At 35.8% G+C, this 27,361-nt stretch overlaps 1 protein-coding gene across 5 annotated transcripts in view; it reads right to left on the bottom strand.

Moving 5' to 3' along the window:
* Positions 1-4,544: 4,544 nt before the first annotated feature.
* G3BP2 (G3BP stress granule assembly factor 2) overlaps positions 4,545-27,361 on the bottom strand; it is a 78,148-nt gene continuing 55,331 nt past the window's right edge. For 4 of the 5 annotated variants that reach the window (XM_060654848.3, XM_060654851.3, XM_060654847.3 and 1 more), the window contains exons 2-12: positions 21,768-21,886; positions 19,524-19,605; positions 18,522-18,695; positions 17,313-17,403; positions 16,291-16,393; positions 15,555-15,735; positions 14,480-14,578; positions 10,021-10,123; positions 8,688-8,816; positions 8,020-8,138; positions 4,545-7,535 (exon numbers count right to left, since the gene is read on the bottom strand). In XM_060654848.3, coding sequence (XP_060510831.1) covers positions 7,263-7,535; positions 8,020-8,138; positions 8,688-8,816; positions 10,021-10,123; positions 14,480-14,578; positions 15,555-15,735; positions 16,291-16,393; positions 17,313-17,403; positions 18,522-18,695; positions 19,524-19,605; positions 21,768-21,862 — 1,449 coding nt within the window. In that variant the 5' untranslated portion in view covers positions 21,863-21,886 and the 3' untranslated portion in view covers positions 4,545-7,262. The remainder of the gene's footprint in view (positions 7,536-8,019; positions 8,139-8,687; positions 8,817-10,020; positions 10,124-14,479; positions 14,579-15,554; positions 15,736-16,290; positions 16,394-17,312; positions 17,404-18,521; positions 18,696-19,523; positions 19,606-21,767; positions 21,887-27,361) is intronic. The other variant, XM_060654852.3, reaches the window with a different exon arrangement.

The following is a 27,361-nucleotide window of genomic DNA, read 5'->3' on the forward strand; positions in this document are numbered from 1 at the left end:
TAGTATATCTTCAAATATTACAGAAAACTCGTTTTAGAAATAAAAATGGGTGTAAAGATATTTTACCAGTTGCACTATTTTAAAGCGTTAAGTGTCTTGTCTTTCATTAATATCTTCATGCTATCCAGAACTCAAGTCATTCTCAATTCATCAAAATACCTAAATTCAGCTGCCAAAAAATAAGCTAAATCTATTTCCCCTCCTCAGACAGAAGTCTTGAACTACAACAGCACATCAGTTTTCCTTCTTCCATTCTTGTCCTCCACCAATTCTTCACCTGTCATTATTCTATCACTCCCATACTTAATTTTCCTTAATGGCTTGCTGTAGTAATTAAAAAAAAAAAAAATCAAATAAACTCCTTACCCTGGTTTAGGTGATCTAGTCCGTCTCTCTCCTATCCCACCTCTTACCATTCTGCCACCTCTCGACCCTACTTCACCTACCCCAGGCACTTACTACCTTCCATGCTTTTCCAATTTTACAGGCTTTGCATTAGCTGATCCTCTGGCTGGAGTGCTGGAATGGGTGATTGAGGAACACCATCCTAAAGCTGACACCCACTTGCTAATGTATTACCTTATCTTCATGCTTTGCCAAGTATTTACAACTATGTCTTCGCCATTATCAAGTAAATAAGCTCAGGGAGACCAATGGACTTATTGACTCATGTAACTTCAACATCAAGAACAGGGCCTGGGGGTGCCTGGGTGACTCAGGTCACGATCTTGTGATTTTTGAGTTTGAGCCCCGCATCGGGCTCTGTGCTAACAGCTCAGAGCCTGGAACCTGTTTCAGATTCTCTGGTTCCTGCTCTCTGCCCTGACCCCTCTCATGCTCTCTCTCAAAGCCAAGTATTAAAAAAATAAATTAAAAAAAAAAAAAAAAAAAGAACAGGGCCTGGTACACAGAGCTGCTCAGTCAACACTTCATCAAATGTTAAATGGTTTGTCATTAAAACAATAGTATAATGGGGCACCTAGGTGGCTCAGTCGGTTAAGTGTTCCACTCTTGATTTCGGTTCAGGTCATGATATCATGGTGATGAGATTGAGCCCGTCAGGCTCTGTGCCGAGTGTGGAACCCGCTTGGGATTTTCTCCCCTGCACCCCTCAAAGATAAAAGTAAACATCAAACAGAAAGCACACAAAAAAATGGTATAATAGATAGTATAAAGGAAATGTCAAAGTATTTACAAGGACCATCTATGGATTAGACTGTGAGAGTTCATTCCTTTGGATTACATGTATTTTGTATAATGTGCACGTTTGTTTTTTTATATTGCGGTAAATATACATAAAATTGGCCATTTAGAACTTTTGAAATAAAAAGGCACAAGCCAAAATTTTACACAATTCTAGATAGCCTGACCTTTCCAAATCCAAGGTTTCACTAGCACTCCTGCCTCCTTACCCAGAAAGCCTGTTTTTCACTTGTGTTCCACACACCATTTTATTTCTCCAGTTATGCAAGTGAGAAACTTAGAATTCTTCTTGGATACTACCCTTTCTCTCACCAAAACCTGGCCATTTTACCCAAGTCTTTCAAATTCTTTAGATTTCTAACACAGTACTTGAGTACACCTCAGTACAAGCTAGTACTACCAGTCTATTATCATATCTTTTGACTGAAATACTGGCAGTATCCATGACCTGATTTAATCCATTTGCCACAGAACTCCTTCAGTTTGTTTCCTATGTAGCTAGAGATCTTTCAAAATAAAATTATCTGCCCCTACTTGTTAAAATCTTCAACTTCTCATTGCTCTTAGCATTAAGACCAACCAAGGCCCTTTATGGTCCGCCCCCCCCACCCCCCAGCCACCTTCTTAAATATGCACCCACACACTTCTTACAGCCTGAAAAACTGATAGAAGGGAGACAGGGAAAGTTTTGAGAACAGATGAGACTTCAAATATTTCTATGGTAAACAGGTCAAAAAAATGAGATGTTCGTTATTAGAGAGCCAGGTATGCATCAATCATTTAGAGAAAACACATTGTTTTGGATTTTGGAATTTGGAATTTCCTAGGACTTCAATGAGGTACGTGGCAAAAAACGATTTAAAAAATGTGTCTGGGGGTGTGCCTGGGTAGCTCAGTTGGTTAAGTGTCTGACTTTGGCTCAGGTCACGATCTTATGGTTCAAACTGAGTTTGAGCCCTGCATCGGGCTCTGTGCTGACAGCTCAGCCTGGAACCTGCTTCAGATTCTGTCTCCCTCTCTCTCTGCCCCTCCCCCCGCTTACACTGTCTCTCTCTGAAAGATGTAAAAAAAAAAAAAAAAAAAAAGAAAGAAAAAAAATGTGTTTGGAACACAGAATAGGTTGACCGGAGAAATGCAATGAAGTCAAAAGTAGTAATTGCGGGGCACCTGGGTGGCTCAATCAGTTAAGTGTCCAACTCTTCATTTCGGCTTCAGGTCACAATATCATGTTTTGTGAGACCAAGCCCTGCATCAGTGCAGAGCCTACTTGGGATTCGCTCTCTCTGCCCCTCCCGTGCCCTCTCAAAAATAAACAAGTAACAACGAATACTTGCAGAGGACCCATTACACTGTTTTAGATACTTTAAAGACTACCTCACTGAGAATCCTCACAATCACCCACCCTACAAAAGCAGCACAGAACAGTGGAATTCCCAAAGCCCAGCTGTCTCCAAAGCTCTCCTCTTATTTCACTATATAGTAGCTACTAAATGGATAATCAACCGAAGCTGAAGTTGTGCCTGGCCTAAGGGAAACCACCCGAAGTTTTCCAGGAAAGAGAGTAAGTGCACAAGGGATTCAGAGGGGTTGTGAGGTGGTAAGATAAAGCACAGGAAACAAGAGCAGTTAAAGGAATATTATTGTCACAAAAGTGAAAACATTTTGGGTGCCCAGATGGCTCAGCTGGTTGAACGTCCGACTTTAGCTCAGGTCATGACCTCACAGTTCATGAGTTCAAGCCTCATGTTGGGCTTTGTGCTGACAGCTCAGAGCCTAGAGCCTACTTCGGATTCTGTGTCTTCCTCTCTCTTGCCCCACCACCTCTTGCTTTCTCTCTCTCTCAAAAATAAACTTAAAAAAAAAAAAAAGTGAAAGCATTTGAAATAGGCAGCCAACTTTATCAAAACTATTAGAAGGAAAAAAAATCTGAGATCAAGGACAAAGAGATCAATTAATTTGGCAATAGAAGCATAGTAATCTTCCTGTGAACGTTTAATTCTGAATTTGCATTTATAGTATTTTGCCAGGTATTTGCTAATAATAAAAACTCTATTAATTCTGAAGCATATTAAACATATGTATACATACATAAACAGATTTGAAGATTTTAGTCTCTATTTGTCAAAAATACCCAGAAACTTTGTTAGGAATTATTTGGTTTAATGACATAAATTATTTTAAAAAATTACTCTCTGTATGAACCTACTGAAATCTTATCACAAAGGGAAATTTCTTTCTTGATGTAATACTATTCATTTATCCAGTAATTTTAAAATAATTTAGAACTCTGGCATCAAATTAACCAAGGATCTACTTCTAAATAATAGTCTTATGGAGCACAGAGAGAAAAAAAAAAAGGGTCTTATTCTTCTAGTTAAAATATAACGAGTCAGTTGTCCTAATTTAAAGGAAAAATATGAACATCCATCCACTAAGTTTTCTTTCACTTGCCACAGACTATATCATCATATCATAACTGAAATGAAGCATCTTGTGTGGCTAAAATGTTCAAATATTTTCTTCCAATAAATCTTCTGGACCAAATGATAATTTTTTGCCTGAAATGTGGTTGTTTTCAATACAGCGTGGCATATATTTTTATCCCTTCTAAAAAATGTTTTTCCCCAGCTATAAAGTTAGATGAGTTATTACATTATAATTAAAATTTATAAAATCTTAAGTCTTACTTCCTTGAGAGTACTGAAATAATGACTTCGCTCCAGTACAAACTTGTGAAGACTGACTGAAGGAATCTTCATAAACAGTATCAGGAAAAATTCATTTATAACCATCCCTTTTAACAAAAGAAAAGTCTCAAGTTCTAAAATTACATATGCATTAGGACCTCATTTTTCATTTGAAATGTATACTTGTAAATAGGACTAAAATAATTACTTTCCCTTTAATATTCTTCTAGAGCTTGACAAATTTGTTCCAATTTCTGACTTGGGTCTGTCCCTAACTTCAGATAACCTCAATCTTCCCATCCCTCTTTTCCTTTCCTTCTGAAATAGGAGGTAGCAATCCTTTGGAAAACTCAAGTTTTGGTTTTTCTTTATATAAATGTTTAGTAAGTAGTCTGCTTTAGATCGTTCTCACCTTCACTGAATTTAACTTAAATTAATAATTTAATATTCTTTAATTGTACACCAGTTAGCTAAGAGAAATGGGACAGATCTCTAACCATGTTCAAGTCTTACAATGAAATGTTTTACTTTTTTATGCATCAAATTTCACAAACAAGCAGCAGTTGGTTTTAGAACAATTCCTTGGCTGTTTGAAATGCAATAGGGAGAAAATACTTTGGAACACAACTCTACAGATTAAATTAGGGACATAGATAAATGCTGCAGACATCAGTAGTTTATTGTTTGTTTAGTCCAAACACATTCAAAATGGAAACTCAAAGAATACTTTTCCACCTGAAACAATTAAACTAGATTCTACTAGCATATAATGCTTAACACATTACAGCAATAAAGATGGTAATCCATTGTCTTCTATACCTACTAAAGCCAAGATGGTAAAGCCAATTTGGTTGCAATAGTGTCATAAGGATAGAATATTACCATCAAAACAAAACAAAAACAAAAACAAAAAAAATAAATCAAAAACAAAAACCAGCAAATAACAGTAATGGTCAATGAATATTTTTACTCTGGTTCACTGAAAAGGGGACAAAATGTTAAAAGTCCACAGTACTGCAGGTGAACAATCACCATGTAAACTTCTCCATGTGATGTTTTAATGTTTTTTTTTTTTTTTCATGGTATGTAAAGACTGAAGCTGAATGGCTCTTTACTCTAATTTTCTATTACACTTAACATTTGTCATTGCTTTTGGTGCCAGAAAACAGTTTTCATGGGTGGCAGGGCAATATCCTAGATTGGAAATTACATACATATTTAAAAAGGGAAGGAAAAAGAAATAAAAGAATAGAGGGGAAATATGTTATAAAAAAAAAAACCCGAAAACACTGACAATAAACCACTTACTTAAAAGTAGTTTGAATAAAGGCTTCAAAACTCAAAAGTAATTTTCTGGTAAGAACTTCAAGTACTATACATCAGAAAGTGTAAAAGTGTTCAAACAGGAAAAAAATCTTTAAGCACCCCCCCCAATGGAAACTATGAGAAATCTGTGTCCCCCAAATATATGCAATAGTGCAAGACTTTTCCCCAAACATGGAAGACCTCTTTCAAGGGGGAAAAATGGAGAGATTTCACTTATATTGCCCAGTACATGAAAAACAAAATATGTGCATCATTTGCTAGTTTACTAAATAGCAAACAGTTCCACAATCCAGAACCAGTTTGCTACTATGTCAAGTGCATTTTTTGTTTGTTTTTACTAAGAATGGAGAAGTCTTCCATGCTAACAAGCAGCTTTAAGTGGTCACACTTAATTTACCTCACTCCTAGCCTGAAACATCAGGAACTGTAATGTACCAAATGCTCCAAGCATAAAATTGGATATCCTTTGCCATAACTTGCGGTTTACTGGAACTTGCTATAAAGACAGACAATAATCCAGCAGCTACAAACTTTGCTCACAGAATTGTTTAGAGATTCATGTAAAAATAAAAGATGTCGTCCCAGACTTAAATTCAGGGCCACTCGGGTGCTGACATCAGTTCAAGAATTGTGCAAAATGAATGACAGTTCCCTGCCCCCCAAATAGAAAATGCAAACACTTAGGAGCTGCTGTTCTCTTCTCTGAAAATTGCAGTATCCTCACTTTAGGTTTACTTGCCGTTTATGGAATCTGACTGCTTTTAAAATGTCATAAAAAATGTACATCAAATTGATTGACTTTTCCAAGCATCTCTCAAGTGATACGCTTCAACGTTCACATTCATGCTAAGAGAAAAGTCAACAAGAGACTTACTCAAATGACTGACTTCCTCCTTCCCTCTCCCTCCCAAACACACACAAGACTCCCTCCCACAGAGAACACAAAGTTGTTAACTGAAGAACAAGGTAAATAATATGCTAGTCAATTTTACTGATTTTAAAGATACTGCAATTTTTATACACTTCAATGATTTTTCAACATTTTGCAGCTGTTTGGCTTTGCAGCACAGCAATTCATACACTATACTGTACAAAATTACCAGCAAGACTGGAATGATGTATTAATAGAAGGCACCATCATGCTTATTACATTACCAGAGAACAAAAATACGGTAAAGACAATTTTCACTGTACACAGCTTAAAGAAAGGAGAAAGGGGAGGAGGAGGAGTGTGTTCAGCAGCCAGCCATCCCTGTACTGAAGAGGGGCAGGTAGAAAAATCTTAGATATGGAGCTACTAAATCTGGTCTAATATTCAAGACCATAGCATTTAAAGTTCTGATTTCTGTTATTTAGTTCATAACTAAATGATTTCCTTCTGGAATATACTTGTAGTCTTGTTAAGGTTTATGTGTACACACGCTGGTCACAGCAAGCAGATAAAATGCCCTCATCATTTCACAAACTATTCTCTACTGGAAAAAGAGATGAAAGGTTTTTTCCCCTGTTGCCTCCTGTTGCAGATGTCAATGTTAATGAGTTCAGAGTACCCATTAGTGCATTTTGATGAGTGCATAACAAGTTTCTGTTGGGTTGTATTTTTGGGGGGGAGCCAAGAAAAAAGGCAAGATTCTCCAATTGCACAAATTGCACTATTTGTGTTTCCAACATTAACAGGCAGAAACAGTAACACTTAAACAAAATGTGCAGCAGAGGATTTTTTTTTTTTTTTTTTTTTTGACTCAAAGGACCTGAATTCAGTTGGGCATGTCCTTATAAGTTCATTTTGTTGTAGACAGTTTAAGATACGGTCATTTCTCAGTCCTTAATTCTCCAACTCTAGATTTATAAATTAACAATGTGAATCCTGTTGTGAAATTGGGGAAATAATGTCCACCTCAATTTAACTGATAACCAAAAGATGCTTTTCACATCAAAGAAATGATCAAAAAGGCTGTGTCACATTCCAAAGCCAAAAAAAAATTAACAAGAATGCAAACACGATGAATAATGTACCACTGCCAAGACTTTGCCAACAGTGGAGCTTCAGCGACGCTGTCCTGTGAAGCGGCCTTCCATTTGCCCAGTTCCTCTTCCAGAGCCAAGTTTCTGTGCCATGCCACCTCTTGGAGGAGGTCCTCTTCCATCCCGGTCACGCATCATTCCACCGCCCACTATTCCACGTGGACCGCCAGGACCTCGATCATTGCGCCTAATATCCCTGCGATCATCGCCACCACCTCTGGTTTCTCGCTCTCTTGCAGCTCTTGTTTTTTTCTCTTCCACATTTAAACGTACTTCCCCTCGAAACATAATTGGCTTTAAAAGGAGAGAAAATCATTTACATGGGCAGGTTAGAAAACAATACAAATGTATTCCCTTACTTACAGAAGTAAAAAAACCTAGGGGCACCTGGGTGGTCCAGTTGGTTAAGCCTCTGACTTTTGATCCTGGATCAGGTCATGATCTCACTGTCCAGGAGTTCGAGCACCGCATTGGGCTCTGCGCTGATAGCGCTGAGCCTGCTTGGGATTCTCTGTCTCCCTCACTCTTTGCCCCTCCCCTGCTCACACGCATATGCACTCTCTCTCAAAATAAACTTCAAAAAATAAATTAAATGATCCACATCTCAGACTTTAAAGCCACTAACAAATCTTTATTCTTTACATTAATACCATTTCTAATAAACTACTTTTAGCTTTACCATTAAGAAAAGATGTTCTATGGTTTTAAAATGCACCAAGTTAATGTTACATACAATAGGAATAATAAAGTTTTGAACTATGTACGTCCTTTCACTTACTTTTGCAATTAAGATTCTCTGAACTGGTTCAGAGTCATCAAAAACCACAAAACCAAAGTTTGGAAGCTTGCCCCCAACACCCTTGGTATTGATGCGAAGTTCCACAACGTTTCCAAAACCTGTGAAAATATATATTACACCAAGGGGATTAAACATTTTAATAGAATACTTTGTAGCTTTAAGTGTTGAGGAGAAATAACCTTAATCTACTTGAACCATTTCAAATAAGGTGCAAGCTGCTACACCCAGTGACAACTGAAGTACATTCACTCATACACATAAAGATGCTAACAACTAGTCTGACCGCTTGTTACATTACCCTTCTGAATTGGTCCTTTCAAAAGGAAAGTTACCTGCATAGCTTCACAAAGACAAGGACATTTTCTATTTCTGACTTATATTTGCCAAAAGAACCCTATCCCCAAATTTAAGAGCTGAATCAGCTCTTTCTTCTAACCTCTATCACTAGGCCAGTCAACACTCAGTAGTCACAGGGAAACATCTAATATAACCTTCTACTCACTTCTGATCAATTAAAGTGATTGGTACCTAGAGATACACACAGTATATAGAGAGATAAGTTTTTTTTTTTAAAGTTTGAATTATATTATGAAAAAAGCTCTATTCCCCCCTGCTCAATTTTACAATAAAGCAAATAAACTACTCACTCATGAAGAACTCTTTCAGTTCATTTTCATCAATATCATGTGGCAAGTTACCAACAAAAAGTTGATGACTGTCTGGATAGCGAATTATTCTACGGTTGTCAGATTCATTCTGTTCAGTATCTCCTCTGCCTGAGAAAAGGAATAGGACAGACATTAAAGTTTATAATATATAACAACCAGTTCAAAGCAATGAATGTATAAAAGATACTCCTGTTTTAGTTTAATAAGATAGTGAGCTCCTTGAACAGAGGTGGAAGTGCCTATTATTAGTAGGTTAGTTAGAAAACAACATGACACTAAGTATAAAGTGAGGGTATTGACTAGATTGCTAAAATTCCTTCTTCTAGATCTACTGGTCTGATTATATGAAAGTCCAACATTAGTACAAGTATTCCTCCTTAACCAAATTCTTGCCATCATCCAAGAACCAAACAAATTTCAGATAGTGAGATATATTTGTTCTAAGTATTTGTTTAGCATTTTGAAATTTACAAATTAATCTTTGGTTGTATAAAATTATAGCCAAATGAGTAAACTTAATACTAACAATATCTCATTTAAATAGGCTATATACATTTTAACGTGCTCAAATTTATACAAAAAATTTTTATTTGATCCTCTCAATAACACAAAACACAATGAGGCATATAAGAAAGGCATCACACAAGAAAAATTTGTGTAGTAACTAAATGGCATAAGAGAAGCTCATAATTTAAGGCTCTCACCCAAGATCATAAGCTCAAGCAATAGCAAAACTAGGACAAACCCCAGTTCCCATGACTTCTGGTTTATTAACGGATCACTTTATTTTACTTTTGTGGGAAAAATTACATAGGCTATTGACGGATATGATCTCCCACCTCCTCCCAAAAGCAATCTAAACATACTTAAAGAATTCAAATAGAGGTGCTACGTATATTAGCTAACAATGGAAACAAGTCAAAAATCATGGCAACTTACTTAATACCTAAGACAATCAAAATAAGAAGAATCGGGGTGTGCTTATTGTTTATCTGTGAAGAGATAAGAGTGCTAAGTAAGAGAGTAGGTTATTGGCAGCTCGGTTTTGAATTCTTAGAACCAGTGACAATAACCAAATAAAATCTGTCTCAAAATTTTTACACTTTCAAAATACATGTCTCCATCACATGTCAACTACTCCTCCCCTGAAAGTCAGTTGTTCTACCCCAGCCTGTACCTTTAGCAAGTTAAATCTTTTGAGAAATTTGGTATTAAAAGGAACTGCATATAAAACACATTATAGTTCTTTAAGTTCAATCTTTTCCAACTTTCCAAGTGCTAAATGCTGAAGGCCACAGAGGGGCTGACTCACCTGGTCTTGGTCCTCTAGGAGGGAAACCGGGTCGTTCTCGAGGTCGTTGTTCACGCACCCGAGGTGGCTGAGACTGAACTTCTGGTTTAGCTTCAACTCTTGGCTAAAATACAAGGAAAAAAATACATTATAAATAAACTCATTCCACAGGGGATAAAACAACTAAAGCAACTACCAGCAAGTCATCAGCAGACATAATGGTCATTATAAGCTCAGAATAGTTTTAACACAGTGTCCTATGTATGTGAGGAATAAGTTTTTACAAAGATATTCTGTACCAATCTAGGACTGTAGGGTAGGTTTGTTTTCCCATTCAAGGATACAGAACTCAAAATAAGCTGCTTTTACAACCACGTTTTTTTCAATAACTTTACATCCACATTGAGACAGCATTAAAGGTACTGCTACAAAAATCACAAAAATGCAAGATGAGCCACTCCATGTAAATGCATATGCAAAATAAAAAATCAACTTTATTCTAGACAAAATTATGACACACACTTTCTAATTATCTAGTTTGCTGCCCCTCAAATGTTACCAGTGCTTAGCCAATGTTCTAAACTCCACCCACAAACCTTAAAAGTATTTAGATAGTTCAAATTATACAGTTTAGCTTATTCTAAGCAACTAAAAACACTACCTATAAGTTAAAATTAAATAAACAAGACAGAAACATGTGTAAAGCACCTCAGAATCAAGGAGTCCTTCAGCACCCTACTGTTCTTCCATATAGGAAAGGAATGCAAGACCCCAACAATTTTCTTTAACTGCACCCGTGGGAGGGGAGGCTCAGGCAGGGAGTAACAGAACTTTTCAAGTTGCCTTCCAAAAATTTCTGCCAACTGCCAAAAATTACACACATATAATTAAAATAACTATTTTAAAACAAAGGAACATCTGCTATTACCTTTTCCTTAATATAGTGACATTTTCAGTATTCCCAAACTCTTCAGGCCATCCACTGCCCAAATATTTATGGTCCAAGGAAGAGATAAAACATATGCACCTTCAAAGAGTGCCGAAAACACTCAGCAGGATATGAAGAAAATGTCCTCCAAGTCAGAAAACTAGTGATTTCAGTCATGTCTTTATGACTGATCATCTCTGAGGACCCCAGTCCAGCCAGTGTCTCAAATTCTTTCATCATCTATATAACTGATTACTATTATAACTTGCAAGGTCAAATTCTAATACAGAAAGTTATAAAGAGTTACGCTTCTTTCAAAAGTGACGATTTACTGTAAATGACTTCACCCTCTGTAATCAAAAGGTACAACAGTAGTTTTTAACAGATGTGTGTATCTCTTCCCAAACTTTTTTTCCATGAAGACTTCCCATTTCCCTCAAGATGAAGTTGCTCTCCCCAGGGCACCTAAGTGGTTCAGTCGGTTAAGCATCCGACTTGATTTTGGCTCAGGTCATAGCATGGTTTGTGAGTTCAAACCCCATGCTGGGCTCTGTGCTGCTTGAGAATTATCTGTCTCCCTCTCCCCTTCCCAGGCTTGTACTCCCTTTCTCAAAAATAATAACGTTAATTAAAAAAAAAAAAAAAAAAAAAAGATGAAGTTGCTTCCCATGTTCTAGGATTTTGCTAGTTTAAAAATAATTTCAACACTCTTCAGTTTTCTCAATTATTTACATTTATTTATTCCTATAAGGACTGTATCCTAATTCATTTCTACATCACCCAAAACCAAGCACAGCGATGTTAGGCACAGATGTTCAGTAACTATTGCTTCATTTAGAATTAAATTACATTTTTAGTTTTTCAACATGTAGGAGAATGTTCTATGTCTGACAAGGGGACCTATGTTATAGCCCTGAAACCACTGTGATCTGTATTTGCAGTTTAACACTATATGGTAATTTGACCCAAAATGTGATGCCTGAAAAAGGCAGTTATGTAAAGTTTCACTAAAGGGGGCCTAAAAGTGCCAACAATTAAAGAACAGATAAACTCGAACAAAGTTTGATGAAGCTAGTATCCTTGGGAAATTAATAAAAATAGCAAATGTACCTTTCAATTTAAAATTCTCAGAAAAACCTGACTCACTGAATGCAAATGTTATCAAAGAACTTAAGAGGTGCCCTCACTGACCTGATTTACATTCTTTTCCAAATTAATTACCAAAAACAAAAATAACTACACATACCAAAATAGACAAGTTCTTCATTATCCTTTAAGGATTTAAAATTAAAAACAAATTTAAATAATTTACATCTTTTCAATAATTCATAGTGACTCAGCAACGTGTCAGTAGATATTTGATGATGCCAGTGTGAAAAAATATGTAAACCAGTATTCCTTTCAACAATTCATATATGTCAACTAAGCCAGCTGTGAATTCATAATTATTCAGGCTCAATTTCATGATTAAAACGATTTACTCCGAATGAGATAAAATGGCTAACATACCACATACTATACTTTAGAGCCTTAAAATTAATTCCATATAACCAGAATGTGTGCTCAGGTGACAAATCTCACAAATGAAAGTCAAACAGAATATGAAATAAAAATGGAACCATCAAATCAACAACAGCAGGTAAAACCACTACTAAGTCCTTCAACTGAACATAAGCTAGTTAGATAAAGTTAGATAAACTAGTGAATTTCTAGACAAAGCCTTTTTACCATGAAATTAACTTACCTACTTCTAAATTAATTCCTACCAATACTCTACAATTAGATTTAATTCTTTTTATTAAACTGTGTTAAAAGTGATAAGGAAATGGATACTACACCAAAGTAATAAAATAAAATTGAAGGATTTATTAAATCTAGTGGAAAAATCATGAATCCATTCTAAATATAGCCTAAAAAGAGCAGAAAATTATTTTAAATAGAAGTTTAAATTATAACTGTTTAAAAATGTGTTAATAAGGGGATGGGTTGGAAAATACCATCTAGTCTCCTACAACTAAAAAAAAAAAATTTTTTCCCCCTGGCCAAAAAGCTAGGATCTCATGTAATGTAATTCAGACATGCCTTAAATACAATACTCTTCTTTGATGAAAATGGAGATACATTCCCCTCCAATGGGCTAAAGAAACCTATAGGTTTACATGAGTCACAGAGGGACTCTGGTGTCCAACTACATAAATTCAAAGTCCAGCCCTATGCTATTTATACAGCTGTCTGACCTTAGGCTGAGGTACTCTGGGCCTCAATTTACTCATCTGTGAAACAGGAATAGTAACAGTAAGCACCCTTACAGGGTGACTGAGGATTAGGTAAGAATGAATATAAAGTGCTTTGCACAATGCCTGGCACAAACTGAAGACATAATAAGCATTAGCTGTTTTATTTCTTAACTGGAAGTTTAAAATAAATGTAGCCAACACTCAGAAGATGAAGTAACTATCCAAAGGATTTCAAATGCAAATCTGATAAGAAATCAAGAATTTCAAAAGAAAATTCAGAAGTCACTCATCAGGTCTTCAGATGGGTTGAAAAGCACAACCAACACCTGACAAATTAGTTTTCTTCAGTAAGACACAATTCTGGTTTGTAATCTGCCATTATCCAACATTTCCTGAATATGTTAACTGGAAAAAAAAACCAGGTACCTTGAAGCCACGTGCTCTATTATGTAGCTGACTGTGTGTACCAACACCATAAAGGCTGTCTTAGGATTACTAGCTACTTTTTTCAAACCTCAAAGTTTCACTGTTTACAGCAAATAAGAGGTTAACGTACACTAACCGTTTTAAATGTAATTTTCTAGTGGAATGAAGTCTGATGCAAAATGTAGGAAAAAGAATAGAATACCCATTATCTGTACTATAGAATTAACTAAATTCTAATTTAGTTTAAACTGTACCTAATAAACACACCAGGTAGCCAGTGTCTTATTTTCAGTGTTCTGAAAGCTCTGAAATGGGTAAGATGACAAACAGATGAAAAGCAGAATACTGGAATGATCAGTTAAGTGAACACTACAGTCATAAGTTGGTACAGGCTTCAATTAAATGGAGTGAACCACTTACAGACTGAGAGTTTAGGCAGCATAGTTTTTAAAGTTTTCTATTTTTTTAAAACAGTGATTTTTTTTTATAATGCCATACTACTTTGTGCCTTTCCAGATTTCTTCCCTAAAACATTTTCACTAAATAAGATTTAAAACTTTAAAAGGAACATTTTTGTTATTTTAAGAAGCCTTTTAAATGACTCTATCTATCTATCTATCTATCTATCTATCTATCTATCTATCTATCTATCTATCTATATTGGTAAAACCAACTTAGTGTGTATTTCACACCCAAACCCCAAATACTACCTATGCAGATGATGAATGGAGATTTGGCATTTATTTAAAGTGGGTGCACTGACATTTAATACAGTATTTTTGTATATTTAATCCATAATTTCTGATCGACTCATTTAAAGAAGTATAAAAGAGATAAGCAATTGGCAATGTAACAAGGATACAATCCAATGTGTTCACAGATCGGTTACCTGTGAGACTGGTGCTTTAACATGGGGTGGAATTCCAGAGGAAGAAACAGTACCACTAGGAGGCAGGTTTTTACTGGTCACTGAAGCCCAGGAGAAAGCCTGCAGGAAATGCAACAAACCTAGACTACTAATCATGGAAAACCACCAACATTCCTATAGGGAAACTTCCAAATATATACTTTCTTTTCATTTCTAAACTATTGTTCTATATTGGAGGACTCCTCAAAAGAAAGGCACACACACACATGCCAGTCTATGTGCCAGCTTTCAAAATCTCATTATGCAAGATTATCTGTTTTGTCTGAACTACTACATAAATCCACAAGCACGTTCCTATATGCTCTAAGGAGATGAGCAATGGCAAACAAAACCACTAACTACACATACTAGAAAAATAAGAACCTAATAGAACCAATTCCTTCCCCTTTTGGGGAAAGATAAGGTGTGATGGTGTTGAGGGGAAGGATAGGAAAGAAGAGAGTACTCACTGAAAACTTTAACAGACATTCACAAATTGAACAAGGAATCTCCTCCTCTCACTACCCAAATATACTTTAACCTTCTACTTTACAGAAAGATAAAAGATGTTTTAGGTAGGCTTAAATGATACACTATGGGTGTCACTCATCTTTCCAAGATCATTTAATTGGTGGTGTAAGGAAATTGCTCCCATTTAAACCGGAAATAACAGGTACCTCTTCTTTTAATAGGCCAACTTGTTTAAGTTGGGAAATTGCATGACTCCAGTTGCATTCGTGCATAGAGGATTTCTACAGAATGAAGAGCAACTCTCAGTTATATACATGGACTCAAATAATCTCATGTAAGAGACTAAACACTGCACACAGACAAGGATTAATTGTAAGTTTCGCTCTTAGGGATATTTTGAGGGGGGGGTGGAATACAAAGAAATTTCCTCAGGATTACAAAAAACCCCACAGCTTTCATATACATAAAAAAAGCATGGTTTACTATATTAAACAATTTAACATAATAGAACAAAGGTCATGCTTCATTAATGTCACCAAATATAAAAGTGTGATGTCACAGGCCTAAAGAGCTTCTTTGATCTAACCTTTGGTGGTTCCTGTGGCAGAGAAACAGGTTCAGCAGGAGGAGGAGAAGTAGACTTCTCCTCTAATTCTTCTAAGTTCTTCTCCTCCACTTGTGGCTTTAGTTCTTCAGTCTTTGTTTCCGATTCTGGCTCAGGTTCAGGTTCATGAGAGGACTCTTCCAAAGGTTCCTCTATGCCATTACTATAATCAAATAGTTTATTCATTTTTCAGTATGAAGGAAACAATCGGTTTGACTAAAATAAAATGTAGTATTTCTCTAATCTAATGTGCTTAACTAGTAATAAACTGTTTTGAAACAAAAATCCAGTAAGAACTAGAAGGTAGAAGGGAAGGCAGAAGAGAATGACAGTCTTGCACAGCATTTCTTTGATCCTGCTATTTTCAAATGGGAATACTAAATTACTAAAAATGTTTACTTCAATACTAACTATAAATAAACCCTATATTTATAAAAATAAAATGCTCTCTGTGTTGTCCCAAGTACTCTACATCATCAGTAAGTAATCACTGCTTTGGGCAAAACCATGTTCAGTTTTCTATATAAATAAAACAATTTTTCCAAACTTCTTGCATATATATATATATACACTATACTATATATATATGGTACTAAAATCCTGGCTTGACAGGTAGCTTTATCAAGAATTTACTTCTAACAGTAAGTCTAGAACAAAAACCACATTACAACTACATCATAATTTAGACCAAATTTGGCCATGCAAACACTATTCTTACGCCACAGGATGAGCTTCATAGTAACCACTATCAGCATTTTCTTGCACAGGTTCTGGGGATGGTTGCCTTTCTTCTTGTTCCTCTTCTACCTCATCTTCTGATTCTGACAATATATAATACACATCTCTTTTTTAAGAGGCTCAACAAACAATTTTATATACATATTTTTAGTGTTTAAGGAAGTGATATAATGGTTTCAAAAATTGGCCTATTCCTTACTAAGGCATTCAATTGCAGTATTCCCTGTTCTCTTAAAAACCGAAGAGCAAGCAAGATGAAATTTGGTATACATTCTATTTTAAAAAAAGATCTAGGGGCAGGCACCTGGGTGGCTCAATCAGTTAAGTGTCTGACTCTTGATTTCAGCTCAGGTTGTGATCTCACGGCTTCTGAGATCTAGCTCCACACTGGGCTCTGCGATGACAGTGTGAAGCCTACTTGGGATTCTCTCTCTCCCTCTCTCTCTGCCCCAACCCCCGCCATGCTCACTCTCTCTCAAAATAAATAAACATTAAAAAAATAAAATTAATTTTAAAAGATTAGTAAGAAAACGAAAGGTAGAAATAAATGACATTAAAGCCTTAACTGTTTGTTTCCTTTGTCACAGCTAATCAATAGTACAATAATGATAAGAAAAGGAAACAAACCGATACATATAAATGAAGGATCAAAAAAAGAATTGGGATAGCCAAAAAACTGACAGCAAACAAAGACACACTAAGTGGAAAAAAGCAACCTTTGAACCATCGTAACTGCATTTTTATAAAAGAAAGTATTGCTAAGGATAGGATCCAGCAAAATTCTGTAACAGGCACCAAACTCTTGTTTATAGAGAATAAGACTGAATTTTTTTTCACTTTCTATGTCTCATTTTTATATAATGAACATCTATTTCTTTTTAACAAAAAGGAGAAAGGGGGGTTTTGACTCAGTTACAATAGAGGCAAACTTCTGTAAGTTCTGCACTTTTCATGTCCTTGAAGAGCACTGATAGAATCTTTCTATCTTGAAAGTAACCTCACCTTCATCGAGCTCTGGTTCAGAATCACCAAATACTTCATCTTCATAACGAAACATATCATTGTGAACATAAAACTTATTTGGAACAGATCCCTACAGGAAAACAAAATTCAAATATTCCATTAAATACCAATATATTTGGCACTGCATAAAAAGAACAAATTGCAGGGGCGCCTGGGTGGCTCAGTCAGTTAAGCATCCAACTTCAGCTCAGGTCACGATCTCACAGTTCGTGAGTTCGAGCCCTGCATCGGGCTGTGTGCTGACAGCTCAGAGCCTGGAGCCTGCTTCCAATTCTGTGTCTCCCTCTCTCTCTGCCCCCTGCCCTGCTCACACTCTGTCTCTGTCTCTCAAAAAGTGAATAAACATAAAAAAAAAAAAATTAAATAAAAATTACGTGGCATATGTGTTATCTATTTTAACACTACATAATTTTAAAAAAACTATAGAAATATAATATAGACTCAATGTGATTTTCCAAAATTGAACATGCTGTATTAATATAAAGTACACTTATAAAAGACCAAATATTGGAACTCAAGAAATGGCTACTCAATAGAAGAGAACTAGGACTAATTAACAAATGAAACTTTTCCATTTTAACATAACTTCTTAAAACAAGATACTTTTTGTATTATGTATATAATCTTAGTAACCTATTTATACATTTGTGTCAGCATGACTTTTACTTCTAAATAGGCAAAGTGAAAACAATCAAAAAATAAATAGCAAAGTGTATACACACCCACAAAAGCTCAAATTATAGCTAACCCTAAACAACACAAGTTTGAACTGCACTCCAACTTACACATGACTTTTTGATAAACACAGTAATGTACTGTAAATGTATTTTCTCTCATGTAATACCATTTTCTTTTCTCTAGCGTACTTTATTATAAGACTACAGTATAGAATACATATAACATACAAAATATATGTTAATCAACTGTTTATACTATCAGTAAGGCTTCTGGTCAATGACAGGCTATTAGTAGAGTTTTTGAAAAGTCAAAAGTTATGTGTCGATTTTCAGCTGCATGAAACGTTGGTGCCCCTAACCCTGGCATTGCCCATGTTTATCAATGGGTCCAATACCAAGCTCTCCAATTTAGCTACATGCCTATCTAAATCTGTAAGAAACTCGGAACACTTCAAGCAACTAATAACAATCAAAATCATACAAATGAAAATTGAGTGAAATGAAAACTTACTTCAGGAGCCAGAACAAAGGTCTGCATAAACTTCCGCTCTGGCTGTCCACTGTTAGATAGCAAACCCATCACCTGGACAACTACTCCATCACTCAAAGTTGCATGAGCATCCACATGACGAATTTTAGTATGACATTCACTGAAGTTCAGAGATAATACTTTGTGGTGTATATCCTTTAATAGGAGAAAAGACATACAAACTCTTATGATACTGCATTACTTAATACCACAGACTTTCACTGATTTCCTCACAACTCTAGAATATTAACTACTTAATCTTTCTGCCTCATACTTAATACTGCAGACATTCACTGATTTCCTCAGTCAGAACTCTAGAATATTAACTACTTAATCCTTCTGCCTCATTTGAATCCATTCCACCATGACACGCATTACTGCCAGACTGATGCTCCTAAACCACCATTTTCAACAAGTCACAGCTCTCTAGAAGAGATCCCTATGGCTGCCTCCTATTAAGCAGTATTAACAAGTTTTATATAGCTGTCTCCCACTGTTCTGTATTAAGTCTTTAGTCATGCACACAAACTATGTTAACTATTCCTTGACTTCAAAACTGGTTTTACTTTACTGTGTGTTTTCTGGTGCCATTTCTTCTACCTTCAATTTCCTGTTGTCTGGTAAGGCCAAATTCTGTATGTAATTCAGAGTCTAGCTAAAGTCCCACATCATCTACAAGGTCATAAGGTACATTTGGTTCTGTGCATCCCTGTAATAGAAGGCTTAGCCCATATTGTTATAAACTTAATACATTGTTCTCAACTGTTTCATGTATAAAATACATCAAGGATAGATAATAACCTATCTTCTCCTTGGTACCCAACCCAGTGTACTATCTTGTTTCAAACAAAATGGGTATTTATAAGAACTGAAAGCACATTTAAAAACTATTGTAACATACATTCTAGTTACAACTAATGATCACTTTCAAGAAGAAATCCATGGGCACAAAAAATCTAAAATGTGTATGAAATCGATACTTACATTTTGGCCATAAACAGCTTCCTGGGGCTTTCCACTAGCATCTACTCCACCATGAACATAGGAAGAATTCCTTCCATAAAACCTATAAGGCCAGTGATAATTGATTAACATTCAAATCTAAGAGGCAGCAAAGTTCTGGTTTAAAAGAGACATAGCTTGTATGTCTGGCTCCATCCCTCATTAGTTGTATAATCTTGATGAAGTTACTTACGGTCCTTAAGTTCAGTTTCCTTGGTCATCAAAAACAACAGTAACTACTCCATAAGGCTGTTGTAAGGATTAAGTGATTAATGACAGAATTTTTAGTGTTCCTGGCACTCTGAATATACATGCAATCATTTGCTATTCTCATCTAATTCCTATCCAATCTTCTTAAATGAAAGAATGAGATATTCAAAATACGTTCTAAATACTGATGCTGTAGTAAGTAACTGACCCAGTTTTCCCTTCAAATACAGTAACTCAGTTATCTAGGTTTGGGAAATAGATGCTGTTTAACATTCTACTCAAAGTTCCAAATGATTACTAATTCCAAAGGCTTAGATTAAAACAGTTTAGTTAGATTTATAATAATTCAAACAATTCAGAGACCAAATAAGAAAATTTACATTTCATTATCTATTATATCATTAATATTTTATACTGCTCTTAAGTACATGATAAACTAGTGTTTCTACGGCATTACCTAAAGCAATTAGAATATCCTTCTAAATTAAGATTATCAAACACACAATGTTAATTCTTTCATAAAGAGAACTCAGCTCCTATTGTTAATGAAACATGTAAGACTTCCTCTATGCCAAGCAAAGTTCTCTGATTGCCCTCACAACCTCATTAAATAAGCGCTCTTTTGTAAATGAGCAAACTGAGGTTCACAAGAGGTTAAATTAACTCTCTGAAGACTACACAAGTGGGGTAGTAGCTAAGACACGAAATGAACCCAGACAGTCCCGCTCTATAGTCTATGCTTTTAACTACTATCTGTATTTTTAAGTTTACACTATTTTCTTGCAAACATGTAACTTCTGGCAAACTTTCTTGCAAACATGTGAACTTCTATCATTTTTCTGGAGCACAATTTGGCTGTAGAGTGTATGTAAGAAATGTCTTAGAAATGATCATACCTTTGATTTAACAATTCTACGTGTAGGAACTTAGTAACTAGAAAGGTGCACAAAGATACACGTGTAAGGATACTCACCAAAGTCTGTTAAAAAGTAAAAAATTATAAATACTTTTATTTGAAATGATAGAGAGCCTTAATGTCGCTACAAAAAAAGTTCCCTGTTTAATATCTACGTTATATAAACACTAAATTTCAGATAAGGAAAGGCCCTATTAAATCCATTCTCCCCTCCCCACTCTAAACTCCTTTACACACACTGTCAACAAAAATGTCTTTTATTTCTATAATTAGAAAAATGTACAGGTATTTATTTTTGGATTTTTTTTTTTTTTTTGAAGAAGGGTATTAGTTATAGAAACAGGTCTTGAATAATGCAAGGCATATTTCAAAATCTAACTTTAGAATGTCCTTAGAAGAGGACCTAGCTAAAAGAATCCAAGTCCTTTTAATAGCTTTTCCCACATGAAGTGGCAATGATTTATCCTTTAACTCATGTGGCTGGTACAACAAATAATTGCAAAGCCTAATCCACCTGCTAAAATACACAGGAAGAACAAAAATTATAAATACTACTTACAATATAAATCAATTTCATTTCAAATTCTAGAAAAATTCTAGAAAAAATAAGCTTACAGATGTCCAACTCTTGCCAAAATAGTAAACAAGGCTACTGTTGTTGTTGTACCAAGGAACAGTATTTTGCAGATCAGAAGAAATTTTCACCAGTCACTTAAATGATTCATTTTCTAACACTGCTATAAGAAACTTAAAAGACAACTTACATCCATAATTTCAAACTGCAGATTAGAATCCATCAGTTGGTCAAGCCCAAGAAAAACACTCCACATTATACACATGTACATTTTATACAAATTATATGTTGTATTTTATACAAAATACTCAAGAATATAATTGTGTATGTGTGTATGATGTGAAGCGTTTTTCTTACTGCAGATTTCATTTTTAAAAAAATCGGTTTTAGCCATCAGGCAGTTGAAATATTGGATATGGTTTGCAAAGAAACAATCAGAACATGAGACAGGAAAGACGACATATATGTAGTTCTACTCAAGAAAATAATCTAAATAAAAATACCAAATAATCCATTCAGAATTTACCTGTGTAAATATTCTGGAGCTTTATTCAGCAAAGTATAATATTGCCTCACAAACTCCCGCCCTACAAGCAGCGGACTGGGCTTCTCCATAACCATTTCTTTGCTGCACAATGTCAAATGCTAAGGGAGCAAACACAAAAATGATTATTAAAAAGTCATGTTCATAAACTTTCAGGAAGGAAATTTTCTTAGCCATACAAATAGGAATAAAGAAAATTAATGCATTTGTTTAAAAGCAATTTATAACAACAAAATCATAACTTCCCAACAACTACTGGTAAATTCCAACATTCACAGTTCCTTCATCTCTATTCCTCCAGGGAGGGTGGGGGTGGGGAGTGTCATACAGTTCTTTCTCTTATTCCCAAGAGGGTACTATGCTGCCTCACACAATGAACACCATAACCAAGTCTTTCTGTCCACAGTACCCTTCTCCTTTTGGGGACTATAATCTATGTCCTTGGATTCCAATGGTTTATTTTTAAAAGTCAGACAAAGGCACCAGTTAGGACCAGGAGATTACACTTATCATGGGAAACTATAGACTTGTATCTTCTTTGTATTCTCTCTCCTTGGAATTATTTCACTGCCTTCAAAATGATAATGATTACCATAAAAAATAAGCAATAACCTGGTGCACCTGAGTGGCTCAGTCGGTTGGGCTGTCCAACTTTGGCTCAGGTCATGATCTCACAATTTGGGAGTTTGAACCCCAGATTGGGCCTCCTACTGTCAGCCTGTCAGTGCAGAGCCCACTTAGGGTCCTATGTCCTGTCCCTCCCCCACCCCTATCCCACTAATGCTCTCCTAAAAATAAATAAATATATTTTAAAAATTTTTTAAAAATCAGCAGACAATAATATGTTTTACATTTGGCCTACGTCCAGTTATTTCTTTCCATTAACTAAGTAAGCATTTACTACATTGCCAGGTGCTATTAATAAAGGGGATACCTGATGAACAAGATTAAGATAGGGCTAAAGAAGTTTATAATCTACCCAAAAACCAAATAATCCAGTGAAGAAACGGGAAAAAGACATGAATAGACACTTCTCCGAGAAAGACATCCAGATGGCCAACCGAAACACGAAAAAATGCTCAACATCACTCATCATCAGGGAAATACACACCAAAACCACAATGAGATACCACCTCACACCCCTCAGAACAGCTAACATTAACAACTCAGGCAACAACAGATGTTGGTGAGGATTTGGAGAAAGAGGGTCTCTTTTGCATTGCTGGTGGGAATGCAAACTGGTGCAGCCACTCTGGAAGACAGTATAGAGGTTCCTCAAAAAATTAAAAAATAGAACTACCCTACGACCCAGCCATTTATCTACTAGGAATTTATCCACGGGATACAGGTGTGCTGTTTTGAAGGGGCACATGCACCCCAATGTTTACAGCAGCACTATCAACAACAGCCTAAGTATGGAGAGAGCCCAAATGTCCATCGATGGATGAATGGATAAAGATGTGGTGTATATATATACACAATGGAGAATTACGTGGCAATCAAAAAGAATGAAATCTTGCCATTTGGAACTATGTGGATAGAACTAGAGGGTATTATGCTAAGCCAAATAAGTCAGAGAAAGACAAATATCACATGACTTCTCTCATATGAGGACTTTAAGACACAGAACAGATGAACATAAGGGAAGGGAAGCAAAAATAATATAAGAACAGGGAAGGGGACAAAACATAGGAGACTCTTAAATATGGAGAACAAACAGAGGGTTGCTGGAGGGGGGATGGGCTAAATGGGTAAGGGGCACTAAGGAATCTACTCCTGAAATTACTGTTGCACTATATGCTAATTTGGATGCAAATTAAAAAAATAAATAAAAATTTTAAAAATGAAAAAAAAAAGTTTACAATCTGGTGAAATTTATGAAACAAAACAAAGAAGCAAAGGGAAAAAAATAAGAGAGACAAATCAAGAAACAGACTCTTGGGAGTGCCGGTTGGTAGAGCTGGAGACTCTTGATCTCAGGGTTATGAGTTTGAGCCGCACATCAGACATGGAGCCTATTTTAATAAGTAAATAAATAAATAAATGAGGGGCGGGGAGGAAGGGGAAAGAAAACAAACAAACAGACTCTTAATTATAGAGAACTGATGATTACCAGATGGGAAAGGGGTGGGGGGACAGGTACAGGGTGATGTATAGAAGCACTGAATCAGTATATCATACACCTAAAATTAACGTAATAATGTAAAGTTTATAATTTGTCGTGGAATATAAACAAGGACATAGGGAACAGAATGGTTAGGCACTATGATAAAGTACTGTTAAGCTCAAATCTCAAAGGCCAGATCAAGAAAAACAAACACAATCAAAGCAAGGGAGGGAGGGTTTGTGCTGACAGGGAGGGGGCTTAAAAAATTAAAAAGAAAACAAATAGAAAATAAAAATAGAAACACAATCACTTACTTTTTTCATGTTTATTTCTGACAGGGAGAAAGAGAGAGAGGGAGAGAGAAAGGGAGACAGAGATCTGAAGCAGGCTCTGCGCTGAGAGCACAGAGCCCAAGGTAGGACTCAAACTCACAAACCATTAGATGGTGACCTGAGTTGAGCCAAGGTTGAACACTTAACTGACTGAAACACCCAGGTGCCCAGAAATACAATCACTTAAAGTAAATGCCTTACAAGGTGCCTGTGTGGCTCAGTCAGTTGAGCATTTGACTCTTGAACCAGTTCAGGTCATGATCTTGCAGTCTTGAGATTGAACTCCCAGTAGGGCTCTGCGATGAGTGTGGAGACTGCTTGAGATTCTCTCGCTCCCTCTCTCTCTCTGCCCTTCCCTCCCTTCCCCTCCTTCTCGCTCTCAAAATACATGAAACTTAAAAAAAAAATTACTAACATGATTATAGCCCCCAGAACAGTCAAAATTATAACATTAAGAATCAGAAAAGAGAAAAAAAAAGTAAAAAGTTAAATATTACTTGTTTAAATATATATTTATAATTAAACATCCTTTCCTACTACACTTAAAAGTACTGGAAAAAATTCACAGTATCTATGTGTACCTATAGGTCAACTGGGATGAGTTTAAATTCCTGCTTAACAAATAAATCTCAATGTAGGTTTCCTTTAAACAAAAAATTTTACAGCCAAAAATAAGCTGCCATAATCATTACAACTGTGATAAAACATTATTTAAAACTATTTTATTTAAAATTTTATTAAACAAAACATTATTTAAAAACATTTAAATAAAAATCAGGTTATCAACCACAGCAGAGCCTATAGGAAGACTGTAGCTCTGTAGCTCCTGTGTGGCTCGGTCGGTTAAGTGTCTGACTTTGGCTCAGGTCGTGATCTAGCAGTTTGTGGGTTCGAGCCCTGCGTCAAGTTCTGTGCTGACAGCTCAGAGCCTGGAGCCTGCTTCAGATTCTGTGTCTCCCTCTCTCTCTGCCCACCCCACCCCCCACTTGTGCTGTGTCTCTCTCTCTCAAAAATGAAAAAATTAAATAATAAACATTAAAAAAAGTTTTAAAAAATGTAGCTCTATATAATCCCAGTGACTCCCAATTCAGTTTTCACATAATGCTCTCTCCTTTTACAACTGTCTTGAAATAGTAAACAACAAATCTGTTTAAATTTTTAAATAGCATCTTACTTGCTTTCAAAAATAGTGAATCCAAAAAAAGAAAAAAAGTTAATTCACTGCTTCCAGTGGCAGGGTCTAGGGATAGGGCAGTGGCAAGAAGAAGCCCCTGAAGCAGCTAGAAGAGGTAAAGTGAAGGCCATGGGGGAAGGCTCCTCTGGCCACAGGAGGAATGGAGAAATCTAGCAAAAAGTAAGCAGTTTCTTCTGTCTCCATCAGGAGATAGTGATCCTTACTGCTGTTTAAAACATCTGCATTCTCTGCCATAAAATCTGTTGCCACCAAGAGGTAGAAAGAAGTGTTGTGTTGGAGCCTTCTGTACATTCAAGAATAAACTTTGGAAAAAAAAGAAAAAAAGAAACAACATACAGCGGGGGCTCATCTCTTTATTTCTTGTTACTTAGCTATTTCTACCTTACTCTGAGGTCAGAGCAAACCCAACCTAGAATCCTGCCAGTCTGTTCTTCAGTCTTTTGTTCTCCCTTGAATTCTGTACCACTTACAAATAAACCAACTCATAAAAAAAAAAAAAAAAAAAAAAGAGAGAGAGAGAGAGAGAGAGAGAAAAGAAAAAATTCACAAAGCAGAATCAGATACTGTCATTTCAGGTGCCATTAGTTTCCTCCAAAACCTAAAACTTCCAGTAAGGATTAACAAACCCTAATGCATAAAAGAACTCTCATTTGCTATATATTTAAAGTAACAAAGCTAAAGCTACACAGTATTTTTATTTTGAATAAGTGTGAAGTACTTATCTAGTAAAATTAATGTGAAAATTATATATACTTTTTTAATGTTTATTTATTTTGAGAGACAGAGAGAAAGAGAGAGCAAGTGCATGCATGAGCAGGGCGGGGAGGGGGGAGGAGGGAAGAGAGTCCCAAGCAGGCTCCTTGGGCTGTGGTAAAGTTAATCTCACAAACTGAGATCATGACCTGAGCTGATAATCAAGAGTCAGAAATTTAACCCACTGAGCCACCCAGGCACCCCTTAAGTTTGCATTTATAATTCATGCACAGCCAATGTATATCACAATCTAGTCAAGAGGAAAAACAAAAGAACCAAATTACACATTCAGAATAAATGTGATTACAAGAACAACTGTGCAATTCTTATTATTCACAGCAAAGTATTCAACTCATAGGTAAGCAATTTCTGGGATTTGGGTCCTTCCATTTTTTTTTTTTTTTTTAATGATCAAAAAGAAACCTCTGAACATGGGACTAAGAAAGATTTTAACTATCTAAGACCAATGAAAGAGTTAGCTTTTGGGATCTCAATTTTCTAATTTATAAATTGAGATGTGACCTCTGGTCAAACCTACAAGACGATACAGTTCAACAAAGATAGCCGAGATTAAAGGATTCTTCTGTAAAAGGGAATCTTCATGTGGTTGTTAGCCTCTAGCACCTTCAAAGATTAAGAGCAATTATCATCTAACATCTTTTTGGATAAAGTAAAATTCTATGTATTAAACCCCACTTTTTCCTATGAACATTTGAAAATATGGAGATTTGTGTCACACTGGGATGCACAATATAAATTCACTTTTCCATGTCAATTAAAAATAATCAGTCCTATCTATTCATCCAAATACCAACATGATTATATGTGGCCTCCGAGATATAATTTACAGAGCCTCAACTACTTCAGAGATCATCCTACTTTCCAACTTTACCCCACTTAATCCCTGTGTATCTTTATCAACATCCTTTTATTCATTCTTGTTTCTTAAAATGTTTCTTCTCCATTTGCCTAGACTAATTCCTGAAGCATAGCTACTCCAGCTCTCATGGGAAATTGCTCTTTATCAACTGGCACTATCTTTTCTGAATCTCTTAATACCAGTGAGAGAGGAGTGGAGGAAAGAAAATTAACACATATACACAAATAAGAGAAAAGACAGTCACACTGGGCTTCATCTTACAATATACTTCAATTTCAAAGTAAGTTAAAAAAAAAAAATCAAAGGAAC

Source organism: Panthera onca, chromosome B1 (genome assembly GCF_046562875.1).
Source record: "Panthera onca isolate mPanOnc1 chromosome B1, mPanOnc1 haplotype 2, whole genome shotgun sequence".
NCBI lineage: Eukaryota > Metazoa > Chordata > Mammalia > Carnivora > Felidae > Panthera > Panthera onca.